Source organism: Salmo salar, chromosome ssa07, assembly GCF_905237065.1.
Source record: "Salmo salar chromosome ssa07, Ssal_v3.1, whole genome shotgun sequence".
NCBI lineage: Eukaryota > Metazoa > Chordata > Actinopteri > Salmoniformes > Salmonidae > Salmo > Salmo salar.
Window position 1 is genome coordinate 13157570 of NC_059448.1, and position 27346 is coordinate 13184915.

Consider the following 27346-nt stretch of genomic DNA (forward strand, 5'->3'; position numbering starts at 1 on the left):
TAAGGAAATGGGGACCAGGTGTGCGTAATGACACAGTTCCCGGAGGGATTCGTGACAGCACGCTTCAATGGGGCAGTTGTTTGTGAGTTGTTGTGATTCTGGATGGACAGACAGCTAGCAACAATGACAAGAAGCTGCCATGTGGGGAATTGTCAGAGGCTCGTTTCAGCTAGTTTCATCTTGTTCTTGATACCATGTCTTGTTTTGAGATGTTTTGACTGATTTCATTTCAATGCTAATATGGCTAAAATTCGCTAGCTAGCTCACCAACAACTGTAATTATGTATTTTAGAGACAACACGTGCTCATTGTGCAAATGTATTTATGTTTATGAAATATAGTTTACATGTAGTCAACATTCCAAGCCAACCCCGTCTGTTTTGCCCCATAGTTGCGGTTTTGTTGCTAAACAACCACAGGTCGGTTTTGTAGCTAGACAACCACAGGTCGGTTTTGTAGCTAGACAACCACAGGTCGGTTTTGTAGCTAGACAACCACAGGTCGGTTTTGTTGCTAGACAACCACAGGTCGGTTTTGTTGCTAGACAACAACAGGTCGGTTTTGTTGCTAAACAACCAACCAGTCTATATCTGTACAACCTTTGAATTTACTCACCCTGCCATTGCCTGGACAACCTCCACTCCAAACATTGAGAATGCCCCCTGCCTTCTCTCATGGACTGTTGTCCCAAAGGGCTTAGCCAATGGGTCAAGTGTGGATATTGATGGGTCTGGGGATAACAGAGGAAGACATCATGAGGCTGAAGTCAACCCTGATGATACACTAGCTACAGTTAAAGTCGGAAGTTTACATACACCTTAGCCAAATACATTTAAACTCAGTTTTTCACAATTCCTTACATTTAATCCTATTACAAATTCTCTGTCTTAGGTCAGTTAGGATCACCACTTTATTTTAAGAATATGAAATATTAGAATAATAGTAGAGAGAATGATTTATTTCAGCTTTTATTTCTTTCATTACATTCCCAGTTTGTCAGAAGTTTACATACACGCAACTAGTATTTGGTAGCATTGCCTTTAAATTGTTTAACTTGGATCAAACGTGTCGGGTAGCCTTCTACAAGCTTCCCACAATAAGTTGGGTGAATTTTGGCACATTCCTCCTGACAGAGTGTCACGTCCTGACCAGTAAAGGGGTTATTTGTTATTGTAGTTTGGTCAGGACGTGGCAGGGGGTGTTTGTTTTATGTGGTTCGGGCTATGTATTTAGGTAGAGGGGTGTTTGGTTTATGTGTTCCGGGGTTTGTTGGTTTATGTTCTATGTTAGTTATTTCTATGTTCTAGTCTAGTCCTTTTATTTCTATGTTTAGGGTTTTGATGGACCTTCAATTGGAGGCAGCTGTTCCTGTTGCCTCTGATTGAAGGTCCTATGTATAGGGGTGTTTTGTATTGGGATTTGTGGGTAGTTGTCGCCTGTTTAGTGTATGTTCGCCTGACAGGTCTGTTAGTGTCGTTCGTTGCGTTTGTATACGTGTTTTGGTTGTTTTTTCCTTCTTTTTATATAATAAAGAAGATGTGCATACACGTTCCCGCTGCACCTTGGTCCAATTCTTACAACATCTTTGACACAGAGCTGGTGTAACTGAGTCAGGTTTGTAGGCCTCCTTGCTCGCACACACTTTTTCAGTTCTGCCCACACATTTTCTATAGGATTGAGGTCAGGGCTTTGTGATGGCCACTCCAATACCTTGACTTTGTTGTCTTTAAGCCATTTTGCCACAACTTTGGAAGTATGCTTGGGGTCATTGTCCATTTGGAAGACCCATTTGAGACCAAGCTTTAACTTCCTGACTGATGTCTTGAGATGTTGCTTCAATATATCCACATAATTTTGCTTCCTCATGATGCCATTTATTTTGTGAAGTGCACCAGTCCCTCCTGCAGCAAAGCACCCCCACAACATGATGCTGCCACCCCCTTGCTTCACGGTTGGGATTGTGTTCTTCGGCTTGCAAGCATCCCCTTTTTTCCTCCAAACATGGTCCTCCAAACGATGGTCACTATGGCCAAACAGTTCTATTTTTGTTTCATCAGACCAGAGGACATTTCTCCAAAAAGTACGATCTTTGTTCCCATGTGCAGTTGCAAACCGTAGTCTGGCTTTTTTATTGCCGGTTTTGAAGCAGTGGCTTCTTCCTTGCTGTGCGGCCTTTCAGGTTATGTCGATATAGGACTCGTTTTACTGTGGATATAGATACTTTTGTACCTGTTTCCTCCAGCATCTTCACAAGGTCCTTTGCTGTTATTCTGGGATTGATTTGCACTTTTCGCACCAAAGTACGTTCATCTCCAGGAGACAGAACACGTCTCCTTCCTGAGCGGTATGGCGGCTGCGTGGTCCCATGGTGTTTATACTTGCGTACTATTGTTTGTACAGATGAACATGGTACCTTCAGGCGTTTGGAAATTGCTCCCAAGGATGAACCAGACTTGTGGAGGTCAATTTTTTTCTGAGGTCTTGGCTGATTTCTTTTGATTTTCCCATGATGTCAAGCAAAGAGGTAGGTACACAGGTACACCTCCAATTGACTCAAATGATGTCAATTAGCCTATCAGAAGCTTCTAAAGCCATGACATAATTTTCTGGCATTTTCCAAGCTGTTTAAAGGCACAGTCAACTTAGTGTATGTAAACTTCTGACCCACTGGAATTGTGATACAGTGAATTATAAGTGAAATGATCTGTCTGTAAACAATTGTTGGAAAAATTACTTGAGTCATGCACAAAGTAGATGTCCAAACCGACTTGACAAAACTATAGTTTGTTAACAAGACATTTGTGGAGTAGTTGTAAAACGAGTTTTAATAACTCCAAACTTCCAACTTCAACTGTATTGTTTTATGCAATATTGCCGAGCTATGTTGCCATCAATGGTTGCTGCAACATTCTTCCATTGAAAATGAGCAACTTGTGGGCAACTTTTAGAAATCCTCCAATCAGAGCGCAGATATTGGTATAGGAGATGAGTAAATAAATGTGGAAATTAAGTTTTTAGTTGATCTACGTTTCATATGACATCTATTATTCATGTCCCCATTGCTCATTGCTCCAGTGTCTCATACCCCTATCCGTTGCCAAGCAACATTGCTTAGCAATATTGCCACAAAAAATTGCTTTTAACACTGTGCCCTATAAATTTGAAGTTTTGAGCAAAGTTAAGCACACGGATCTCAAGTTAGGATTTGTCCCTGTTGTATAGATTTAGGGATGTTCCTAAATGGCATTGTGTTTGCATTAGGTCTTACTCACTGGGAGTTGTGGCCGAGCTGTATTCCTCCTCTGTCAGAGTGCTCAACTGCCTCTGAAACTCTAGAAGGGAACAGACAGGACCTGGTTAGACATGATTATCTGAACGAGAGAGTTGGCTTGGCAACCGGCTTGACACCTGTGAAGCGACCAATGAATGAAGGAAACATATAATGCTAACATACAATTCTTACATTCAACTAGAATTTGCAAGACTGTTACAACCAAAACAACTAGCCAGGTGCCAGGTGTTCTCATGTGAAGAATGAGAAGGGAATACATGTTTTCATCATAACATTCTGTCATTTATTTTCCCCATTTTTAAAAAGAAGGACTTTGTCAGTGAATGCCTTCTCTGTTTGTTGCCTCAGGTTGTATAGCTGTCTTTTGGACAGACAGGCGAGCAGTGACTGGTACTGGGGTGGGGGGAATTGGGGACTTGAGTCTGAGAGGGCTGGCCAGGAGAGAGCCCAGGAGTAGGGGCCGGATAGGGGGTGAGAGGAGAAGGTGAGGGGGGAGTGCCGGAGGAGGGGAGAGAAAGAATAGTAGGACACAGGGAAGACAAGGAGGAAAGGAAAGGAAAGGAGAAGAGAGAAAAGAGGGAGTGGAGGAAAGAATTTGATTCATAAACGTATCAACCAGCTGCGGTCATAGTATAATTTTGTAGACTGGTTAGACAAGCATTCGTCCAATGTCAATGCTGGGGACTGAGTCTATCTTTGAGATCTGTACCTGACTGGGGGACATTGGCAGAAGCAGGATCTGCAGCACACGGAGAAGCACCAATAGCATCAGGGGAGGGACCAGGAGCGGGGTCACAACATGGGGCAACAGGTGAGAGGAGAGGAGAGGAGAGGAGAGGAGAGGAGAGGAGAGGAGAGGAGAGGAGAGGAGAGGAGAGGAGAGGAGAGGAGAGGAGAGGAGAGGAGAGGAGAGGAGAGGAGAGGAGAGGAGGAAGTCAGGGAAGGGGAGAGGGTGGTGGAGGGAGGAGAGGGTATAGGGACGTGAGGGGACAGGAGACTGCGACATGGGAGAAGGGGACACATCAAGGGAGAAGGACACGGAGGGACACAAAGCAGGATTACATGTTGCCATGCTCTGCTTTGTCTGCTCCAGGGGCACCAGCTCTACTGGCTCAGGGGGAGAGGAGTGCAGAAATTTGGCCCGACTGGGCTAGAGGGGCCTGGGTTTTGGGTGGCCTCCATTCACTCTGCCAAGGAACTGTGAGGGAGGGATGAGGAGGGGTAGAATGGAGGGAGGGATGAGCAGGGGTAGAATGGAGGGAGGGATGAGAAGGGGAAGAATGGGGGGAGGGAAAGGTAACAAGGGATTAAAATAAGGCACAAGTTTGAGAGAAAGAGGGACAGGAGAGAGGATGTGAGGGAGAAATAGGAGGTGAGGGAGAAATAGGAGGTGAGGGAGAAATAGAGGGGGTGAGGAAGAAATAGAGGGATGTGAGGGAGAAAAAAAGAGATGTGAGGGAGAAATAGAGGGGGTGAGGGAAAATAGAGGGAGAAGTAGAGGGAGAAGAGGGAGAAATAGAGGGATTGTATATGGGTGGTTAGAGAACAAAAGGTATTAAGATTGGAATAAAGAAAGAGAGAGAGCGAGAGAGAGAAGATTGGAATAAAGAGAGATACAATTGGAATAAAGAGAGAGAAAGAGAGATAAGATTGGAATAAAGACAGGGAAAGAGAAAGAGCGATAAGATTGGAATAAAGAGGGAAAGAGAGAAGATTGGAATAAAGAGAGAGAAAGACAGATACGATTGGAATAAAGAGAGAGAGAGAAGGGAAAGAGAGATCAGATTGGAATAAAGACAGGGAAAGAGAAAGAGCGATAAGATTGGAATAGAGAGAGAAATAGAGATAAGATTGGAATAAAGAGAGAGAGAAGATTAGAATAAAAAGAGAGAAAGAGAGATACGATTGGAATAAAGACGGAAAGAAAAAGCGAGATAAGATTGGAATAAAGTGAGAGAAAGAGAAATAGAGATAAGATTGGAATAAAGAAAGAGAAAGAGAGATAAGATTGGAATAAAGAGAGAGAAAGAGAAAGAGAGATAAGATTGGAATAAAGACAGGGAAATAGAAAGATAAATAAGATTGGAATAAAGACAGGCAAAGAGAAAGAGAGAGAAGATTGGAATAAAGAGAGAGAAAGAGAAAGAGAGAATATTGGAATAAAGACAGGGAAAGAGAAAGAGAGAAGATTGGAATGAAGACATGGAAAGAGAAAGAAAGAAGATTGGAATGAAGACATGGAAAGAGAAAGAGAGAAGATTGGAATAAAGAGAGAGAAAGAGAAAGAGAGAATATTGGAATAAAGACAGGGAAAGAGAAAGAGAGAGAAGATTGGAATAAAGAGAGAGAAAGAGAAAGAGAGAATATTGGAATAAAGACAGGGAAAGAGAAAGAGAGAAGATTGGAATGAAGACATGGAAAGAGAAAGAGAGATAAGATTGGAATGAAGACAGGGAAAGAAAAAGAGACATAAGATTGGAATAAAGACAGGGAAAGAGAAAGAGAGAAGATTGGAATAGAGAAAGAGAGATATGACTGGAATAAAGACAGGGAAAGAGAAAGAGAGAAGATTGGAATAGAGAAAGAGAGATATGATTGGAATAAAGACAGGGAAAGAGAAAGAGAGAAGATTGGAATAGAGAAAGAGAGATATGATTGGAATAAAGACAGGGAAAGAGAAAGAAGATTGGAATAAAGTCAGGGAAAGAAAAAGAGAGAGAAGATTGGAATAGAGAAAGAGAGATATGATTGGAATAAAGAGAGAGAAAGAGATAACATTGGAATAAAGAGAGAGAAAGAGAGATAAGATTGGAATAAAGACAGAGAAAGAGAAAGAGAGACGATTGGAATAAAGTCAGGAAAAGAAAAAGAGAGAGAAGATTGGAATAAAGAGGGAAAGCGAAAGAGAGATAAGATTGGAATAAAGACAGAGAAAGAGAAAGAGAGACGATTGGAATAAAGAGAGAGAAAGAGAAAGAGAGAATTTTGGAATAAAGACAGGGAAAGAGAAAGAGAGAATATTGGAATAAAGACAGGGAAAGAGAAAGAGAGAATATTGGAATAAAGACAGGGAAAGAGAAAGAGAGAAGATTGGAATGAAGACATGGAAAGAGAAAGAGAGAAGATTGGAATAAAGACAGGGAAAGAGAAAGAGAGAAGATTGGAATGAAGACATGGAAAGAGAAAGAGAGAAGATTGGAATAAAGACAGGGAAAGAGAAAGAGAGAAGATTGGAATAGAGAAAGAGAGATATGACTGGAATAAAGACAGGGAAAGAGACAGGAAACAGAATAGTCCCTACGTGTCTGGAAAACAGCAGCAACATTAGTATTGATGTGGAAACCCTGCTGCACATAATATAGGCTACTTTACTGTTTAATTGATGGATTGACTGTAATCATTGATAAAGAAAATCTGACACTGTCCAGACAATCATTTATACAGTGCCTGTATCTTTGCTGAACAGTCTAAAACAGTGCAGTACATTTCCCAGATTCAACAAAACATGTTTGCTGTTGAATAAAATGACCTTGATAGATTAAAGGACAGTAAGTTCCACACTGAGTGTATTAAGCAGTATTGCTATGGAAACGTAATGTTAGACCACCCCAGCATTCCTATTTTCTGAGCACCCTAAAAAGTGTGTTAAGATTCTGAGATTCAACTACATACAAATATAAAATGGCTTCCCTGATGGTATATGTTGTATAATGTCCTTTGCTGTGGGCCTATGTTGTACCTGTCTCGGGGGCCGAGGGCAGGCTGGGGGGCCTAGTGAGGGCTCTGCCTGGCTCCGCCAGGGAGGTGATGTAAGCTTTGGGCAGACGGGGGACAGGGAGGAGCTGGGAAGCAGGAGGGGAGGTGTCGAAAGTGATGAAGGAGGAAACACTCTGGGGTCTCCAGGCACTGGTGCGAGCAGCAGCAAAGGTGGCTGAGAGAGGAGTGGAGGATGAAAAGAAGAATGTGGGGGGAAGAGAAGAGGAGAGGAAAGAAAGAAAAGAGGATGGTGATGAATGGCCACTACAGACAGTAGGGAAAACGTACAGAATCAAAGACAAATCGCGTCCATGCAGTAAATTACAATTACGGACAAATTCCTTGAAACGACCCCATCAATTTTTTTCCATGCAGTACCTGTTTGTGGAATATCAGGGGAAGAGGGATGTGGAAGAACGGATGGGGAAGAGGGGGAAGAGGAGAGAGGAGAGGTGGAGGAATGCCCAGTGATGGAGGCTGAGAGGGGTCTTGATTGAGAGACGGTGGAGAGACCAGGAGCCACGTGGCCCTCAGAAAGACTGTCAGGGTCCAGAGTCAGGTCACTCTGGAAGCCAGGGGGCTTCTGGGCTACAGATATGGGCACTGAGAGAAAACGGTAGAAGAGAGAGTAAAATTGCAAGAGTTCAACTTTAACACTATTTTGGGGTTTATACGGTCCCACCCCTATTTTGTGTTAAATGTACTCTGGTCTTGGTGTTGATATTTTTGGAATTAAAACGATACCAAATGGAGTAAATATCCAACTCTCAGAGAGTTTCTTAAATTGAACTCCAATTGCCATGTTACTGTTTTCACTGTCGTTTTTAACCATCTCCCTTGCCATTCTACACTTTTCTGTGTTGTTTTTCATAAAAAATCAAGTACAGCAAAGTACATTTCTGTTTCAGTTGACTTCCTTTGTGTTATAAGGGTGGTTTGCAATGTGATATCCAATCTCTGTTGGACAATCTCTGTTGGATATCCATCACTTTTCCATCACTCACAACTTGCATTTAAAATGCCGGAGAGTAGGTTAAAAAATATACTACAAGCAGACTACCTCCAACAACAACTAACAGTTGTTAGAGATTTGATTAGTTTAGAAAAATTTACATTTCTTATCCTTGTGGAGCTCAAGATAAAAAACAATCAATGCACATGCGAAAACACAGATATTGAAACAAACTTGCAACAGAGCATGCTGGGAAATATGCCAATGAGGCCACTCCCACATCTGTGGATAACCTCGTAGATTTAAGTCCCTGTCACTGGTTTCTCTTAATGGAGTTAAAAGTACTCCGACCAGTACGAGAAAATACAGAAAATACATTGTCATTAAGCTTGGCTAAATGTTCTCAAAAAAAGAACATGCTTTCTCTTAAAACTAGCCTAAATAAAGTCAAGTACTCAACAAGTAAACTACTCCACATATAAATCCAGCAAATAAGCATTCCTCTAGCGTGTCCAAAAATCTCCCTGAACAGCCCTATTAACTGCGACCTCACTTCCCTAGCAACAGTCATGACAGGAAGTAAATGGACCAACGCCAGAAACGATAAAATATGTCACCGCTTTGATGAACAAATTCACTGCGAGCTAGGACAGTTGCTATGGAAATGAGGCAATTGCCCCTGGCAACCTCGGCAATACATTTTCAGTCAGTGGAGAAAATAATTATTCCAGACCTGTGTATGTCTCAAGGTAATTCAGCACATTCAGGACATTCAGTTCATTCCTCCAGGAATCTGTCGACATGTTTTTCTCAATCTTGCTCTGGCTGAACTGTTTTAAACAGCAGGGGGTGCCTCAGACCATAGAAAGTTACATTATATAACAAGTCTGAGGCCCCTTTAATGTCTTCCCATGAGTCAGAATTCCCAAACAACAAATGCCTCTCTCAATTTCTCAGAACTCTCTCTTGTCTTTAAAGCAATCAACTTTCAATCATTTATCAAATGTCAAACAAATATTCTACCTGATGTACTAGCTAACGTTATGCACAGAATCAAACATGCAGGTATTCACTCCTTGAATAAAAGCTGCAACTTGACTATTTACTTATTACAATAGGTGTGGTCTATGATTCAAAATCACAGTGATAAGACCGTGAGTCAGTCAGTCTGTTTGCCAGTACCTGAGCCAGCGGCGGGCTGGAAGATTTCTGGCAGTGCAGGTGGGTGGGAGCAAACACAGGCTGGCACTTGGTAGGCATAGGGGGAGGGCCGTGCCGGGTGAGTGGTGCCCTCAAGGTCGGTGTTGAGTCGGGAGCGGGCGGCAGAGGCGGGAGGCGGGGCAGAGGGGTCGAGGGGTAGGGGCAGAGGGGGGCATGACAGGAGTGAGATGGTAGAGACAGTGCCAAATGAGCTACTCCAATCTATCTCACTGGCAGCTGGGTGAAAAAGATGAGGGCGGGGTAGGAGGAGAGATGATGGGCAGAAAGAGGGAGGCAGGGTGGGGTCAGAGATGAGGGCGTGGCGGAAGGGGAGGTGATGGGCAGAAAGAGGGCGAGGGGGGTGGAGGTGATGGGGTGGGAGAAGAGGTGATGGGCAGAAAAAAGAGGAAGAAAAAAGAGAGTTGGAGCAGCAGATAGAAAGGAGGACAGATGCAGGAGAGAACAGAAGAGAAAGTAGAGACAAAAAGTGTTGTAGAGATATACAGGTATCAAAGACATTAAAAGAGGTGAAATGCAGTTGAGGAAGAGGGTTCCAGAGAAAAGAGAGGAGGGAAAATGAGAACAGCAGGGAAGGGGAAGTGAGAAAAGGAAAGAGGGGAATAATGAAAGTAGATAAGAAATGGAGAGGGATAGTACTCAGATACTCATCCCAGACATTCAAACTGTACAGTTGCTGAAATAAATGTTTTCTCTCACTGTAACTCTTCATTATAAATGACTAAATCCTAGTCCCATCCCAACAAACCAGGGACCAGAATTCCTGGTCAGGCCCCAGTATTCAGTCCCACAGTTTAATTATAGTACATTTGATACTTGATAGGATTTTAAAAGGAAAAGGTGAGCTCTTATGGGTGTAGGATACCTTAGGAATCCATATTGTGTAACTATAAAGATTAACACGTAACAGATTCCATCACTTCAAACAGTTATTGAAACGACTACTAATTTGTTTACTTACACTACCGTTCAAAAGTTTGGGGTCACTTAGAAATGTCCTTGTTTTTGAAAGAAAAGCATGTTTTTGTCTGTTAAAATAACATCAAATTGATAAGAAATACAGTGTAGACATTGTTAATGTTGGAAATTACTATTGTAGCTGGAAACAGCAGATTTTTTATGGAATATCTACATAGGCGTACAGAGGCCCATTATCAGCAACCATCACTCCTGTGTTCCAATGGCACGTTGTGTTAGCTTATCCAAGTTTATCATTTTAAAAGGCTAATTGATCATTAGAAAACCCTTTTGCAATTATGTTAGCACAGCTGACAACTGTTGTCCTGATTAAAGAAGCAATACAACTGGCCTTCTTTAGACTAGTTGAGTATCTGGAGCATCAGCATTTGTGGGTTTGATTACAGGCTCAAAATGGCCAGAAACAAAGAACATTCTTCTTAAACTCGTCAGTCTATTCTTGTTCTGAGAAATGAAGGCTATTCCATGCGAGAAATTGCCAAGAAAATTAAGATCTCGTACAACGCTGTGTACTACTCCCTTCACAGAAAAGCGCAAACTGGCCTAACCAGAATAGAAAGAGGAGTGGGAGGCCCCGGTGCACAACTGAGCAAGAGGACAAGTACATTAGAGTGTCTGGTTTGAGAAACAGATGCCTCACAAGTCCTCAACTGGCAGCTTCATTAAATAGTATGCGCAAAACACCAGTCTCAACGTCAACAGTGAAGAGGGGACTCCGGGATGCTGGCCTTCTAGGCAGAGTTGCAAAGAAAAATCCATATCTCAGACTGGCCAATAAAAAGAAAAGATTAAGATGGGCAAATGAACACAGACACTGGAGAGAGGAAGATTGGAAAAAAGTGTTATGGACAGACAAGTTTGAGGTACTGCCTTGCAGAGAGTATCTGATTTAATGATTTAACATGAGAATGTAATGAGGTATACAACTTCATTTGACACCTCATTGGCTAATATCCATTGGGTTTAATAAATATGATTAATCAAACCATACAAATGATGTGAATAGTTTGATGATCAATATTTAGATAAACGCTTATAACACATAAATATTAACATTTCAAATGAGGGATGGGATGTTATATAGGAGGAGAGGGGATAGGACCAGAGCCAGGGAAAAGATCCAATCAGGATTCATAGGAGGCGGGAGCAGGGGCGGAAACAGGAAATTACCTGTGGTCTCTGGGTCAATCACAGGCCTCCATGCCTGATCACGTATTCTTCTCATGGGTGCTTTCAGAGTTGAAGGAAGGGAAGGAAGGAAGGAAGAGGAAAATATTAAAGAAAAGAAAAGGAAGGAAAGGATATTGATTTATTACGAAAAGGGAAGCTTGGCGTGGAAAGAGATTTGACGTGGAAAGAGATTGGCTTGGCGTTCATACATTCGAAAGGGAAAATGTATAGAAGGGCAATTGTGACTTCCTACTGGGCAACCGTAGTTGAGACATTACGTGTGAGGCTGGAGAGTGGAGCAATATGCCATGCAGGTGTATTGAGCAATGTTTTCAAACATTAAACACTTCAAATCTGTCACACCTCAGAAGGCTGGCAAACATATGCAAAGTAAGCATCTCCTATGGCAGTTTTGTTTACCTGTGAGATGGACTGGATAAGTGGGCTTGTGTTTTCGGGTGTGCATGCAAGGTTAGTACTGTACAAAGCTACTGTATTTATCAGTGTGGCAGTACTCAAGACCAGAGCATTTTGAGTGTCTCGGTCTCATACACATTCTTCTCCGTCTTGACTCGATCCTGGAATGCGAGAGCTGATGACTTGTCATTTGTGTCGAGACCACTACCTGTGACGGCAGTGGCAGGGCCCACGCCGGCTCCGATGCTGACCCTCCTCTCGCCCTCCTCCTCGTCACTATCGTTGAAGTCGTCCAGGTTGCCGATGTCACTCTGCTTCAGGCTCATCAGACTGGCCAGACTCTGCATGTCCTCATCTCTGTTGGATTAGAAAGGAAGAAGCCTTGTATTTTAACTCATCCAGAAACAGTAATATTGTCTAATTGACTGTATATGACTAATCATTAAACACCATTAACTGACTATAATGTTACAGGTCAGCAATGACCAACTCAAAAGGTTATATACCATCACAAAGCTTTGTTTTTTTTAACAGTAAGCTTTGTTGAGAGACAGTTGCCTCAAGGCTTTTTCTACTTCACGTAATGTGGTAAACCATTTAGTATCTCAATCTCTGTCTACTTGACATAATACAGTAAACATTTTAGTAGCCAAGGGACTCGACATAATACGGTAAGTCTGTGATAAGTGACTGATTAGATAAATGGCAACTCACGTGGCCTTGCCCTCTTTGAGGAAGACGCAGGTCAAGGTCAGTTTGAGTGTGGCTTCCACCACCTTCACAGACAGGGGCTTGAGCTTCAGCATCAGGTCGTACTGGGCATGGGTGGCGCTGGCAAACTTCTTCATGTTGACGTCCACCGACGCCAGCACCTTCCTGTGGCCCTTGTTAGTCTCCTGAGGGGCAAAGGTCAGGGGTTAACTCAGGCTTTCCTACTGATGCTGTTTAAATCCAATACTTTGATATATTCAAGAGGAAATGTTTTTCCTAAACTGTATTAAGAAGGCTTAAAGCCAGGAAATGTTTTTGTAGCATGCACTATGTCATTCGCAACAGCTCTGTCAAACTTTAAACACTCAATGTACAGTATGTGTGTTTTGACTCAAAATTCGAATTAATAGAAACATCTATTCATGCCACCATATCAGACAAAAAGACTCACATTCTCAATGATGAATGTCCAGTCTTTGTCTTCAAATTCATCTGCAGTTGGGTCCTAACAGAAGAGTGATTTTGAGAATAAGGAAACATGTTTTTTCCATCCAAACACAGATTCATCTAAATCATTTCCCAATCATTTGCACATATCTTTCCAGGGGTGAGATTCCATACCTTGAAGAGTGTGACGGTGATGTCCAGGTTTTCGGGCACCTGCCACACCACCGTGCCCCTGTAGGGGTTCTTGATGCCAGGCTGCCACCCATGCAGCTGAGGAAATGGGGTAAATATCAAGTCAGGGAAAGGATCTGATAATACGCTGACTGGGGGAACCCAGTCATACCTATGAATTGTACTGTATACTGAATAAGCCACGTGTGGTTTGTAGAGTGTTGAACGTGATAAATAATGAACACATTGTGACTATAAGCAACTAAGCTTAAAGCTGCACTGTCACTTTTTGGGCGACCCGACCAAATTCACATAGAAATGGGAGTTATAGATCTGTCATTCTCATTGAAAGCAAGTCTAAGAAACTGTAGATCTGCTCTATGTGCGATATTTCTATGCTTCCCGTTCATAAGTTTGATTTTTGCGTCTTTTACTTTTGTTTTTCTACACCAGCTTCAAACAGCTGGAAATACAATATTTTTGGTTATGGAAAATATATTTTACAACGGTTTAGATGGTACAATGATTCTCTACACTATACTTGCTTGTGTTGTCACATAAACTGAAATAAGGCAAACTATTCGTTTTAGCAACCAGGAAATGGCGGAGTGATTTCTGCATAGTGCACCTTTAATGTGATGTGATTAATGAAGCAATTACTGTGATCAATAAAGCCAGAATGAGTTATGGCTGAACTCAAAACATGCCACACTTCTACATATACATGGTTCCATTTCCTCAAACACCAGAAAATCTGACCTTTCACCTTATAGGCTACACACCCTCAGGTAGGCTAAATACAGTAGGGGCCTTCACACACTTTATCATGATGACAAGTGCTAGACAAACAGGCCTACATATGTCACTAGTCTACTTGTTGAATGAAGTTCCTTCCCCATAATACCTTGGTGCAATGTCTCCTGTTTCTCCTGCTCCATACTACTCTCAGTTTGTCTGGCTGCCTGTAAGTAAAAAAAACACAGAACAATGATGAAATACGCATAATAAGCATTGTGCACACATACACACTGTATAAGCATACATACACACTGTATAAGCACACATACACACTGTATAAGCACACATACACACTGTATAAGCACACATACACACTGTATAAGCACACATACACACTGTATAAGCACACATACACACTGTATAAGCACACATACACACTGTATAAGCACACATACACACTGTATAAGCATACATACACACTGTATAAGCATACATACACACCGTATAAGCACACATACACACCGTATAAGCACACACACACACCGTATAAGCACACATACACACTGTATAAGCACACATACACACTGTATAAGCACACATACACACTGTATAAGCATACATACACACTGTATAAGCACACATACACACTGTATAAGCATACATACACACTGTATAAGCATACATACACACTGTATAAGCACACATACACACTGTATAAGCACACATACACACTGTATAAGCACACATACACACTGTATAAGCATACATACACACTGTTCTAAGCAAACATACACACTATATAAGCACACATACACACTGTATAAGCACACATACACACTGTATAAGCATACATACACACTGTATAAGCATACATACACACTGTATAAGCACACATACACACTGTATAATCATACATACACACTGTATAAGCATACATACACACTGTTCTAAGCACACATACACACTGTATAAGCACACATACACACTGTATAAGCATATATACACACTGTATAAGCATACATACACATTTTCTTAAGCATACATTAACACTGTATAAGCACACATAAGCATTGTATAAGCATACATTAACACTGTTAACGCTTAAGACTGATTCCATGCCAGCATAGCCCGAAAATATTTTTGGTAACTCCAATTTTTCTGCCAATTCTCACTTAATTGAGAGGAAGTATGTTTGATATGCTTTTTACATTAGCATCTTTCAGAAAATCATGAGGCCATTTTAGGCCCTTTTTAGACATATACTGTTGGCCTACAATACTCTACAAGTGCATCAAATGTCTAGAGTGGGCTCGCTGCTACATTTTATGACCACCACCAACATAGCTGAATGGGAAAATGGATGCAATGGGACCTCCATCTGCTGGTGATTTGCATTTGAATGTGTAATCCTACAGGAGGGCTGCGATGTCAATTTCTATGTATCAAATGTAGAACTTCTTCAAAAAGTAGCAGAAAGCACACTCTGTATATTTGATGTGTTTGAAGAGTATTCCAAACAATGTGTCTCAAATTAGCAGCATAAAAAAAGGGTACTTTTGAGATAATAATATTTGTAATGTTGAATAAATTAATGTGCATATTTATTTTCTCACAATATAGACATACTCCATATTTTAAAACACACCATTAGGAGTATAATGACAATGTGTTGTCTGTATCATGTACGGTTCACAGATCATTGGGTCCTACAGGAAGCAGGACTGTATAGGTCTGAAAAAGAGCCTAAGTTGTCCATGATTTTCCCAAAAATGGTTTGTGATACAAATGTAAAAACGATGTTAAACATCCTTCCTCCCAATTAAGTTTCTATGTGAGAATTACCAGAACAATCTGAGATACCCCCAAAAAAAATTCCGGCCATGCTGGTGTGGAATCACCATAACACAAGCAGGGATATCCCACTGGGCACACACACACTGGTTGAATCAACGTTGTTTCAACCAGTGACGTTGAACCAATGTGGAATAAATGTTAATCTAACATCTGTGCCCTGAGGGATCAGTGTTTCCTTTGAAAATGCACTATTTGGTTACCTAACCCACTTCAGGTAATAATAGATATACATTTATTTAACTAGGCAAGTCAGTTAACAACAAATTCTTATTTTCAATGACGGCCTAGGAACAGTGGGTTAACTGTCTTGTTCGGGGCAGAACGACAGATTTGTACCTTGTCAGCTCGGGGATTCAATCTTGCAAACTTTTGGTTACTAGTCCAACGCTCTAACCACTAGGCTACCTTGCGTTCTTCATATATACCGCATACTGGGGTGTTTGGAAAAAGCCACAGGATGATTTTTCCATACCGTCAATACCGCCAATACCGTCAATACCGTCAATACTATTTATTTGAAGATGTTCAATAAATGTGAATATTTACCTGCAGTCAACTTGTGCAATACGTTAGGAGATGACACAGATTGCGCTCTTCATTTCACCTGTCACATTATTTTACATGATGAAGCTTACCGTAGTTCCCCAGAACAGTTGAGCCAGGCATGTGTTTGTTTGTAAATAGCACAACGGGAGCTGCTGAGTTCATAGCGTTCAATATCTATCAGCGAGTCTCTGTTGTTCAGCGTACATGAGGTGATGAAGTTATTCAATTCACTACTAAATGTTTGCCATCAGATATCTTATAATGGATTTCTGCCAGAAGTCAAAGAACTCTAGATGAGTTATCTGTACAGTTGCCATTTCTTCCCTGTGCTTCCGACTAGGGTTTTCTTCTCCCCTCTGCTCCATGTACACATGCTGCTCTTCCTTCAGAAAAGCATGCATAACAACTTTGTTCATTTGCACAATTTATATCGTTCCCTTTCACTTGTAAATGTCCACACTTACCGAAAATTTGATTTAATAACTACTAGCTATGCTTGTATAACCTTGAGCCGTCTTTGCAATTAGTTTATGTTAGTTTTCTTATGTGATTTCGCTATTAGTTTGTGAAAATGTTATTAGCATTCTGGTAATAGAGGACCAATGGGCTTTTCTTGCATTTTTAGCACCCCCTTGTGTGCTACACCCGTAATACCGTAAATCCCCGGGATGAGAGAAGGACGGTATGACGAAATTAACATCTGGATTCCGCCCAAGCCTAGCCTGAGGTATTCAAATGTTGTACAGTGAATAGGAAGGTACCGGTACTATAGCACAGAATAACTATCAGCACAAAGCTCTCAGTGTATCCTCTGTTCCTTCCTTCTGGTCACAGCACATACTATGAACAGTATTCACACCCCTTTATTTTTTCCACATTTTGTTGTGTTAAAGCATGAATTTAAAATGGATTAAATATATTTTTTTTAAATTGTGACTGGCCTACATACAATACTCCATATAATGTGAAAGTGGAATTACGTTTTGCAAATTAATAAAAAATGAAAAGCTGAGTCAATAAGTATTCAACCCCTTTGTTATGCCAAGCCTAAATAAGTTCAGGAGTCAAAGATGTGCTTAACAAGTTGCATGGACTCACTCTGTGTGCAATAATGGGGTTTGATGTGATTTTTGAATGCCTACCTCATCTCTGTACCACACACATACAATTATCTGTACAGTTGAGCAGTGAATTTCAAACACAGATTCAACCACAAAGACCAGGGAGGTTTTCTAATGCCTCACAAAGAACGGCACTTATTGGTAGATGGGTAAAAATAAAAAAGCAGACATTGAATATCCTTTTGAGCATGGTGAAATTATTAATTACACTTTGGATGGTGTATCAATAAACCTACTCACTACAAAGTTACAGGTGTCTTTCCTAACTGAGTTGCTGGAGAGGAAGGAAACCACTCAGGGATTTCACCAGGCCAATGTTGACTTTAAAATAATTACAGTTTAATGGTTGTGATAGGAGAAATCTGAGGATGGGTCAACAACATTGTAGTTACTCCACAATATTAAACTAATTGACAGAGTGAAAAAATGAAGGAATACAAATATTTCTAAACATGCATCCTGTTTGCAACAAGGCACTAAAGTAGTACTGCAAAAAATGTGGAAAAGCAATTCAATACAACACATTACTGAGTACCACTCTCCATATTTTGCAAGTATAGTGGTGGCTGCATCATCTTATGGTTATGCTTGTAATTGTTAAGGACTGGGGAGTTTTTCAGGATAAAACATTTACAGAATGGCTCTAAGCACAGGCATAATCCTAAAGGAAAACCTGGTTCAGTCTGCTTCCACCAGACACTGGGAGATTAATTCACCTTTCAGCAGAACGATAACCTCAAACACAAGGCCAAATATACACGAGTTGCTTACCAAGAAGACAGTGAGTGGCCGAGTTACAGTTTTGACCTAAATCTGCTTGAAAATCTATGGCAAGATTTGAAAATGGTTGTCTAGCAATGATCAACCACCAATTTGACAGAGCTTGAAAATAATAATTGGCAAATATTGTACAAATCTAGGTGTTCAAAGCTCTTACCAAGAATGGCTCACAGCTGTAATCGCTGCCAAAGGTGATTCTAACACATATTGACTCAGGGGTGTGAATACTAATGTAAATTAGATATTTCTGTATTTAATTTTCAATACATTTGCAAAATGTTTACACTTTTGTCATTGTCGGGTATTGTGTGTAGATGGGTGAGCAAAAAATGTTTTTATCCATTTTGAATTCAGGCTGTAACACAACAAAATGTGGACTAAGTCAAGGGTTTATGAATTCTCCCCCCGCCCCCCATAAAGTGTTTGGAATTAAGGGACACTAAGATAAAAGCTTAAGAAAGGACCCGTTGGCTTTCTCTCAAATAAACACACACACACACACACACACACACACACACACACACACACACACACACACACACACACACACACACACACACACACACACACACACACACACACACACACACACACACACACACACACACCTGTCTGCTGCGTAAACACAAGAGAAGGAGGGGAAGCGTCAGCCATCTTGTGACTCTGTTCAGGGCTGTAACTCAGGGTTTCCTAAACTTGGTCCTGCCCCCGAGTGCACGTTTTGGTTTTTGCCCTAGCACTACACGTCTGATTGAAATAATCAAACTAACAGACTGAGGTATAGAATGAACTCCACAATGGGATCAACATCAACAAACTAACTACAGCCTGAGTGTCAGAGGGGAGGCCTCCTCTGGTTGCTTCTGCTATGAGACACATGATGAGCGTAGTGTTCAGCAGGTCCCACTGTAGCAAAAACGTTCTAAAACATCCTCATTGGACACGTTTGGGCTAGGTAGAACCTCCGTGTTTCACACCTCCTTGCTCCCTACTGAACAAAACCCAGCTTGGACATGTTTTCTTTTTTTCACTTGTGAGATTACAGTCCTCAGGGCCCTCAGGGTGTGGTCCCTAGCAACCATCAGGCCACAATACTTCACCTTGTCTCCAGCAGCTGCGGCCAGCTACCTCCTACCTGTACGTCACACAAAGATGGTTGTCTACCAACAGACCTAGTCTAGACTAGAGCAGCTATTGTGTGATCCTAGAAGAGATTCGTTGTGTGGATGTGAAATAACCTAGTGCCATGTTGTTGACCTTTTTCAACTCCCAATAACAAGAACCAATAGTGAGAGTCAGCATGATAGTCAGTCCGGCGACTCCAACAGAAAACAAGCAACAGACTATTTGCATGTGGAAATGTAACAGAATGTACTCTTAAGTCTTCTTAGTATGCTAGAATGAACATAGGTTCTTAAAAGTTGAACTGCCTGTGAGTAACTAACTACTTGTTTGTTGGCTGAGGATGTGAGAAGTAGGGAGGTAGAGAGTAAGGGGAGAGTAAACAGTATGAATGGACGGGATGGGCCTCTCTCATGTTGCAGGCCAGTTATAGAAGCTGGGAGGATCGGAGCGTAAGGGCAAAGTGGAGGAGGCTGGGGAAAAGGTGAGGTGGTGGGGGGCCACAGAAATAGACCTGTGGAATGGTGGGGCTTAACCATTAGGTTAACTGCTAACTCACCCACCAGCCAGCCAAATATCAGCCTGCCCCACACACCAGCCAGCCAAATATCAGCCTGCCCCACACACCAGCCAGCCAAATATCAGCCTGCCCCACACACCAGCCAGCCAAATATCAGCCTGCCCCACACACCAGCCAGCCAAATATCAGCCTGCCCCACACACCAGCCAGCCAAATATCAGCCTGCCCCACACACCAGCCAGCCAAATATCAGCCTGCCCCACACACCAGCCAGCCAAATATCAGCCTGCCCCACACACCAGCCAGCCAAATATCAGCCTGCCCCACACACCAGCCAGCCAAATATCAGCCTGCCCCACACACCTGCCAGCCAAATATCAGCCTGCCCCACACACCTGCCAGCCAAATATCAGCCTGCCCCACACACCTGCCAGCCAAATATCAGCCTGCCCCACACACCTGCCAGCCAAATATCAGCCTGCCCCACACACCTGCCAGCCAAATATCAGCCTGCCCCACACACCAGCCAGCCAAATATCAGCCTGCCCCACACACCTGCCAGCCAAATATCAGCCTGCCCCACACACCTGCCAGCCAAATATCAGCCTGCCCCACACACCTGCCAGCCAAATATCAGCCTGCCCCACACAACGCCAGCCAAATATCAGCCTGCCCCACACACCTGCCAGCCAAATATCAGCCTGCCCCACACACCTGCCAGCTAAATATCAGCCTGCCCCACACACCTGCCAGCTAAATATCAGCCTGCCACACACACCTGCCAGCCAAATATCAGCCTGCCCCACACACCTGCCAGCTAAATATCAGCCTGCCCCACACACCTGCCAGCTAAATATCAGCCTGCCCCACACACCTGCCAGCTAAATATCAGCCTGCCCCACACACCTGCCAGTTAAATATCAGCCTGCCACACACACCTGCCAGCTAAATATCAGCCTGCCCCACACACCTGCCAGCTAAATATCAGCCTGCCCCACACACCTGCCAGCTAAATATCAGCCTGCCCCACACACCTGCCAGTTAAATATCAGCCTGCCCCACACACCTGCCAGCTAAATATCAGCCTGCCCCACACAACGCCAGGTAAATATCAGCCTGCCACACACACCTGCCAGCTAAATATCAGCCTGCCCCACACACCAGCCAGTTAAATATCAGCCTGCCCCATACACCTCCCAGCTAAATATCAGCCTGCCCCACACACCAGCCACCTAAATATCAGCCTGCCCCACACAACGCCAGGTAAATATCAGCCTGCCCCACACACCTGCCAGCTAAATATCAGCCTGCCCCACACACCTGCCAGCTAAATATCAGCCTGCCCCACACAACGCCAGGTAAATATCAGCCTGCCCCACACACCTGCCAGCTAAATATCAGCCTGCCCCATACACCTGCCAGCCAAATATCAGCCTGCCCCACACACCAGCCAGCTAAATATCAGCCTGCCCCATACACCTCCCAGCTAAATATCAGCCTGCCCCACACACCAGCCAGCTAAATATCAGCCTGCCCCATACACCTCCCAGCTAAATATCAGCCTGCCCCACACACCTGCCAACCACGCGCTCTAGAGTTGTTACAAACAACAGTCTACCTTTGGGATGTATTGTACGGTTTCTGTACTTTTCTAGAGACAATATTATATAAGAGGTGCCGGTACTCAAGCAGTAGAACATTTTAGGACCTGCCCAACTTCAGCACTGATGTGTTGCACAATGAAGGTACCTAATTGGGAAATACATGAGATGGTAATGGTCGGTAAGTAACCCGAGCTTGCCACTGACTGACCTGTCACCTAATTGGGTCACTCAACATGCTGATGCCACTGAAACAAGTGTTTACAGCGGTAGCTATACCAAGTAGCCTAAGGGAAATATCCATAGTTGTGTGAATTGGACCACATCATCTTATAGGTCACGGTGTTATAAGAGATAATCTGTACCATAACATTTCCATATTACATCCTGTCACATGAGTGTATGTTTTTGTTCCCACTCCCAGCATGCATTCTTGAGGAAAAACACTTGACAGACTAATGTGCTGTATTTGGAGAGAACGTGCAGAACGAACCAGGACATACGGTGCATTCAGAAAGTATTCAGACCCCTTGACTTTTTCCACATTTTGTTACGTTACAGCCTTGTTCTAAAATTGATTCAATTGTTTTTTTCCTCATTAATCTACACACAATACCCAGTAATGACAAAGCAAAAAAGAGTTTTTAGACATTTCTGCAAATGTATTAAATATAAAAAACTGAAATACAACATTTACATAAGTATTCAGACACTTTACTCAGTACTTTGTTGAAGCACCTTTGTCAGCGATTACAGCCTTGAGTCTTCTTGGGTATGACGCTACAAGCTTGGCACACCTGTATTTGGGGAGTTTCTCCCATTCTTCTCTGCAGATCCTTTCAAGCTCTGTCTGGTTGGATGGGGAGCGTCGCTGCACAGCTATTTTCAGTTCTCTCCAGAGATGTTTGATGAGTTCAAGTCTGGGCTCTGGCTGGGCCGCTCAGGGACATTCAGAGACTTGTCCCGAAGCCACTCCTGTGTTGTCTTGGCTGTGTGCTCAGGGTCGTTGTCCTGTTGGAAGGTGAACCTTTGCCCCAGTCTGAGGTCCTAAGTGCTCTGGAGTAGGTTTTCATCAAGGATCTCTCTGTACTTTGCTCCATTTATCCTTGCCTCGATCCTGACTAGTCTGCCAGTCCCTGCCACTGAAAAACATCCCCACAGCATGATGCTACCACCACCATGCTTCACCGTAGGGATGGTGCCAGGTTTCCTCCAGACGTGACGCTTGGCATTCAGGCCAAAGTGTTCAATCTTGGTTTCATCAGACCAGAGAATCAGGCTGTCAAGTGCCTTTTACTGAGGAGTGGCTTCCGTCTGGCCTTCCGAAGGTTCTTCCATCTCCACAGAGGAACTCTGGAATTCTGTCAGAGTGACCATCGGGTTCTTGGTCACCTCCTTGACCAAGACCCTTCTCCCCCGATTGCTCAGTTTGGCCAGACGGACAGCTCTAGGAAGAGTCTTGGTGGTTCCAAACCTCTTCCATTTAAGTATGATGGAGGCCACTGTGTTTTTGTGGACCTTCAATGCTGCAAAAATGTTGTGGTACCCTTCCCCCAATCTGTGCCTTGACACAATTCTGTCTTGGCGCTCTACAGACAATTATTTCGACCTCATGGCTTGGTTTTTGCTCTGACGTGCACTACTGTCAACAGTGGGACTTTATCTAGACAGGTGTGTGCCTTTCCAAATCATGTCCAATCAATTTGAATTTACCACAGGTTGACTCCAATCAAGTTCTAGAAACATCTCAAGGATGATCAATGGAAACAGGATGCACCTGAGCTCAATTTCGAGTCTCATATGTAAGGGTCTGAATCCAATTTTAGGTCAGCTTTAATATTGCAGATAGATTCTAGCTTCCATCAATGTAATTGTCTGCATCATTTCCAATCCCCCAAATTGTCTGCATCATTTCCAATCCCCCAAATGAGAACTTGTTCTCAACTGGCCTACCTGGTTAAATAAACGTAAAATAAAAAATACAAAAATAATAAAACTAAATAAATAAAATCATATATATATATATATATATATATATATATATATATATATACTGCTCAAAAAAATAAAGGGAACACTTAAACAACACATCCTAGATCTAAATGAAAGAAATAATCTTATTAAATACTTTTTTCTTTACATAGTTGAATGTGCTGACAACAAAATCACACAAAAATAATCAATGGAAATCCAATTTATCAACCCATGGAGGTCTGGATTTGGAGTCACACTCAAAATCAAAGTACAAAACCACACTACAGGCTGATCCAACTTTGATGAAATGTCCTTAAAACAAGTCAAAATGAGGCTCAGTAGTGTGTGTGGCCTCCACGTGCCTGTATGACCTCCCTACAACGCCTGGGCATGCTCCTGATGAGGTGGCGGATGGTCTCCTGAGGGATCTCCACCCAGACCTGGACTAAAGCATCCGCCAACTCCTGGACAGTCTGTGGTGCAACGTGGCGTTGGTGGATGGAGCGAGACATGATGTCCCAGATGTGCTCAGTTGGATTCAGGTCTGGGGAACGGGCGGGCCAGTCCATAGCATCAATGCCTTCCTCTTGCAGGAACTGCTGACACACTCCAGCCACATGAGGTCTAGCATTGTCTTGCATTAGGAGGAACCCAGGGCCAACCGCACCAGCATATGGTCTCACAAGGGGTCTGAGGATCTCATCTCGGTACCTAATGGCAGTCATGCTACCTCTGGCGAGCACATGGAGGGCTGTGCGGCCCCCCAAAGAAATGCCACCCCGCACCATGACTGACCCACCACCAAACCGGTCATGCTGGAGGATGTTGCAGGCAGCAGAACGTACTCCACGGCGTCTCCAGACTCTGTCACGTCTGTCACGTGCTCATTGTGAACCTGCTTTCATCTGTGAAGAGCACAGGGCGCCAGTGGCGAATTTGCCAATCTTGGTGTTCTCTGGCAAATGCCAAACGTCCTGCACGGTGTTTATTTTATTTTTTTCACGTTTATTTAACCAGGTAGGCCAGTTGAGAACAAGTTCTCATTTACAACAGGCCAAGATAAAGCAAAGCAGAGCGACAAAAACAACACAGAGTTACACATGGGATAAACAAACGTACAGTCAATAACACAATCGAAAAATCTGTATACAGTGTGTGCAAATGAAGTAAGGAGGTAAGGCAATATATAGGCCATAGTGGCAAAGTAATTACAATTTAGCAATTAACACTGGAGTGATAGATGTGCAGATGAGGATGTGCAAGTAGAAATACTGGTGTGCAAAATAGCAGAAAAACAAAAACGGGGATGAGGTAGGTAGTTGGATGGGCTATTTACAGATGGGCTGTGTACAGCTACAGCAATCGATAAGCTGCTCTGACAGCTGATGCTTAAAGTTTGTGAGGGAGATATAAGTCTCCAACTTCAGTGATTTTTGCAATTCGTTCCAGTCACTGGCAGCAGAGAACTGGAAGGAAAGGCGGCCAAAGGTGGTGTTGGCCTTGGGAATGACCGGTGAAATATACCTGCTGGAGCGCGTCCTATGTGTGGGTGTTGCTATGGTGACCAGTGAGCTGAGATAAGGCAGAGCTTTACCTAGCAAAGACTTATAGATGACCTGGAGCCAGTGGGTTTGGCAACGAATATGTAACGAGGGCCAGCCAACGAGAGCATACAGGTCGCAGTGGTGGGTAGTATATGGGGCTTTGATGACAAAACAGATGGCACTGTGAGAGACTGCATCCAATTTGCTGAGTAGAGTGTTGGAGTCTATTTTGTAAATGACATCGCCGAAGTCAAGAATCGGTAGGTCATGAATAGTCACTTTTACGAGGGTATGTTTGGCAGCATCAGAGGAGGCTTTATTGCGAAATAGGACTAGTCTTGGTCAAGGAGGTGACCAGGAATCCGATGGTCACTCTGACAGAACTCCAGAGTTCCTCTGTGGAGATGGAAGAATCTTCGGAAGGCCAGACGGAAGCCACTCCTCAGTAAAAGGCACATGACAGCCCGATTCTCTGGTCTGATGAAACCAAGATTGAACACTTTGGCCTGAATGCCAAGCGTCACGTCTGGAGGAAACCTGGCACCATCCCTACGGTGAAGCATGGTGGTGGCAGCATCATGCTGTGGGGATGTTTTTCAGTGGCAGGGACTGGTAGACTATTCGATGCTCGTGCAGTACGCCACAGGATGTTTTTGTGCTGGTCAAGGGCAGTCAAGTCTGAAGTGAACCAAGGGCTATATCTGTTCTTAGTTATACATTTTTTGAAAGGGGCATGCTTATTTAAGGTGGAGAGGAAAGCACTTTTACAGAACAACCAGGCATCCTCTACTGACGGGATGAGGTCAATATCCTTCCAGGATACCCGGGCCAGGTCGATTAGAAAGGCCTGCTCGCAGAAGTGTTTTAGGGAGCGTTTGACAGTGATGAGGGGTGGTCGTTTGACCGCGGACCCATGACAGATGCAGGCAATGAGGCAGTGATCGCTGAGATCCTGGTTGAAGACAGCAGAGGTGTATTCAGAGGGCAAGTTGGTGAGGATGATATCTATAAGGGTGCCCATGTTTACGGATTTAGGGTTGTACCTGGTAGGTTCCTTGATAATTTGTGTGAGATTGAGGGCATCTAGTTTAGATTGTAGGATGGCCGGGGTGTTAAGCATATCCCAGTTTAGGTCACCTAACAGTACGAACTCTAAAGATAGATGGGGGGCAATCAAGTCACATGTGGTGTCCAGGGCACAGCTGGGAGCTGAGGGGGGTCTATAACAAGCGTCAACAGTGAGAGACTTATTTCTGGAGAGATTCATTTTTAAAATTAGAAGCTCGAACTGTTTGGGCATAGACCTGGATAGTATGACAGAACTCTGCAGGCTATCTTTGCAGTAGATTGCAACTCCGCCCCCTTTAGCAGTTCTATCTTGACGGAAAATGTTGTAGTTGGGGATGGAAATTTCAGAATTTTTAGTGGCCTTCCTAAGCCAGGATTCAGACATGGCTAGGACATCAGGGTTGGCGGAGTGTGCTAAAGCAGTGAATAAAGCAAACTTAGGGAGGAGGCTTCCGATGTTAACATGCATGAACCCAAGGCTTTAACGGTTACAGAAGTCAACAAATGAGAGCGCCTGGGGACACACAGGGCCTGGGTTAACCTCTACATCACCAGAGGAACAGAGGAGGAGTAGGATGAGGGTATGGCTAAAGGCTATAAGAACTGGTTGTCTAGTGCGTTGGGAACAGAGAATAAAAGGAGTAGATTTCTGGGCGTGGTAGGATAGATTCAGGGCATAATGTACAATCAAGGGTATGGTAGGGTGCGAGTACAGTGGCGGTAAACCTAGGCATTGAGTGATGATGAGAGAGGTTGCATCTCTGGAGGCACCAGTTAAGCTAGGTGAGGTCTCTGCATGTGTGGGGGGTAGGACAAAGGAACTTTCTAAGGCATGTTGAGTGGGACTCCGCAGTAAAATAAAACAATGAGAGCTACACTCAACAACAGTATACAATGCATATTGACATTAGAGAGAGCCATAAAGCAATCACATGTGTTGATTGGGGGAGCTAAGACAACAACGGGTAAACAGCTAAGACAACAACAATGGGTAAATGGCGATGAAAGGGCAGAGAGGGTCAGTTAGCTACACACAGGGCCTGAGTTCGAGGCTGGGGCCGACAGATAAACAAAATGAAGTACCGTGTTAATGAACAGTCCAGCAGGCATCAGCTGTGTAGCCGAGTGATCATAGGGTCCAATGAGCAGCAACAGATGAAACAAGGAGCCGTTCGGTAGTCGTTACTATGCTAGGCGAGCGGGAGACATGGCATTCAGAAACTAGAGGGCCGGGGAAAGCAGATGGGTCTTCACCGACATCCACAACGCACATCGGCCGAATTACGTCAGCAGACCAGTAGTGGTGGATCAGCGGGGCTCGTGTCGACAAAGGGTCCAGGCCAATTGGCAAGAGAGGTACTGTAGT

General features: G+C 43.3%; 1 protein-coding gene across 8 annotated transcripts in view; it reads right to left on the bottom strand.

The window, feature by feature from the left end:
- Window positions 1-27346, bottom strand: part of LOC106608584 (EH domain-binding protein 1-like protein 1) — a 60713-nt gene that overhangs the window by 23097 nt on the left and 10270 nt on the right. For 4 of the 8 annotated variants that reach the window (XM_014206606.2, XM_045721546.1, XM_045721545.1 and 1 more), the window contains exons 2-12: window positions 14017-14074; window positions 13116-13211; window positions 12946-12999; window positions 12498-12679; window positions 11992-12140; window positions 11367-11426; window positions 9183-9437; window positions 7427-7651; window positions 7032-7223; window positions 3273-3332; window positions 616-730 (exon numbers count right to left, since the gene is read on the bottom strand). In XM_014206606.2, coding sequence (XP_014062081.1) covers window positions 616-730; window positions 3273-3332; window positions 7032-7223; window positions 7427-7651; window positions 9183-9437; window positions 11367-11426; window positions 11992-12140; window positions 12498-12679; window positions 12946-12999; window positions 13116-13211; window positions 14017-14074 — 1446 coding nt within the window. The remainder of the gene's footprint in view (window positions 1-615; window positions 731-3272; window positions 3333-7031; window positions 7224-7426; window positions 7652-9182; window positions 9438-11366; window positions 11427-11991; window positions 12141-12497; window positions 12680-12945; window positions 13000-13115; window positions 13212-14016; window positions 14075-27346) is intronic. The other 4 variants (XM_045721553.1, XM_045721549.1, XM_045721547.1 and 1 more) reach the window with 3 other exon arrangements.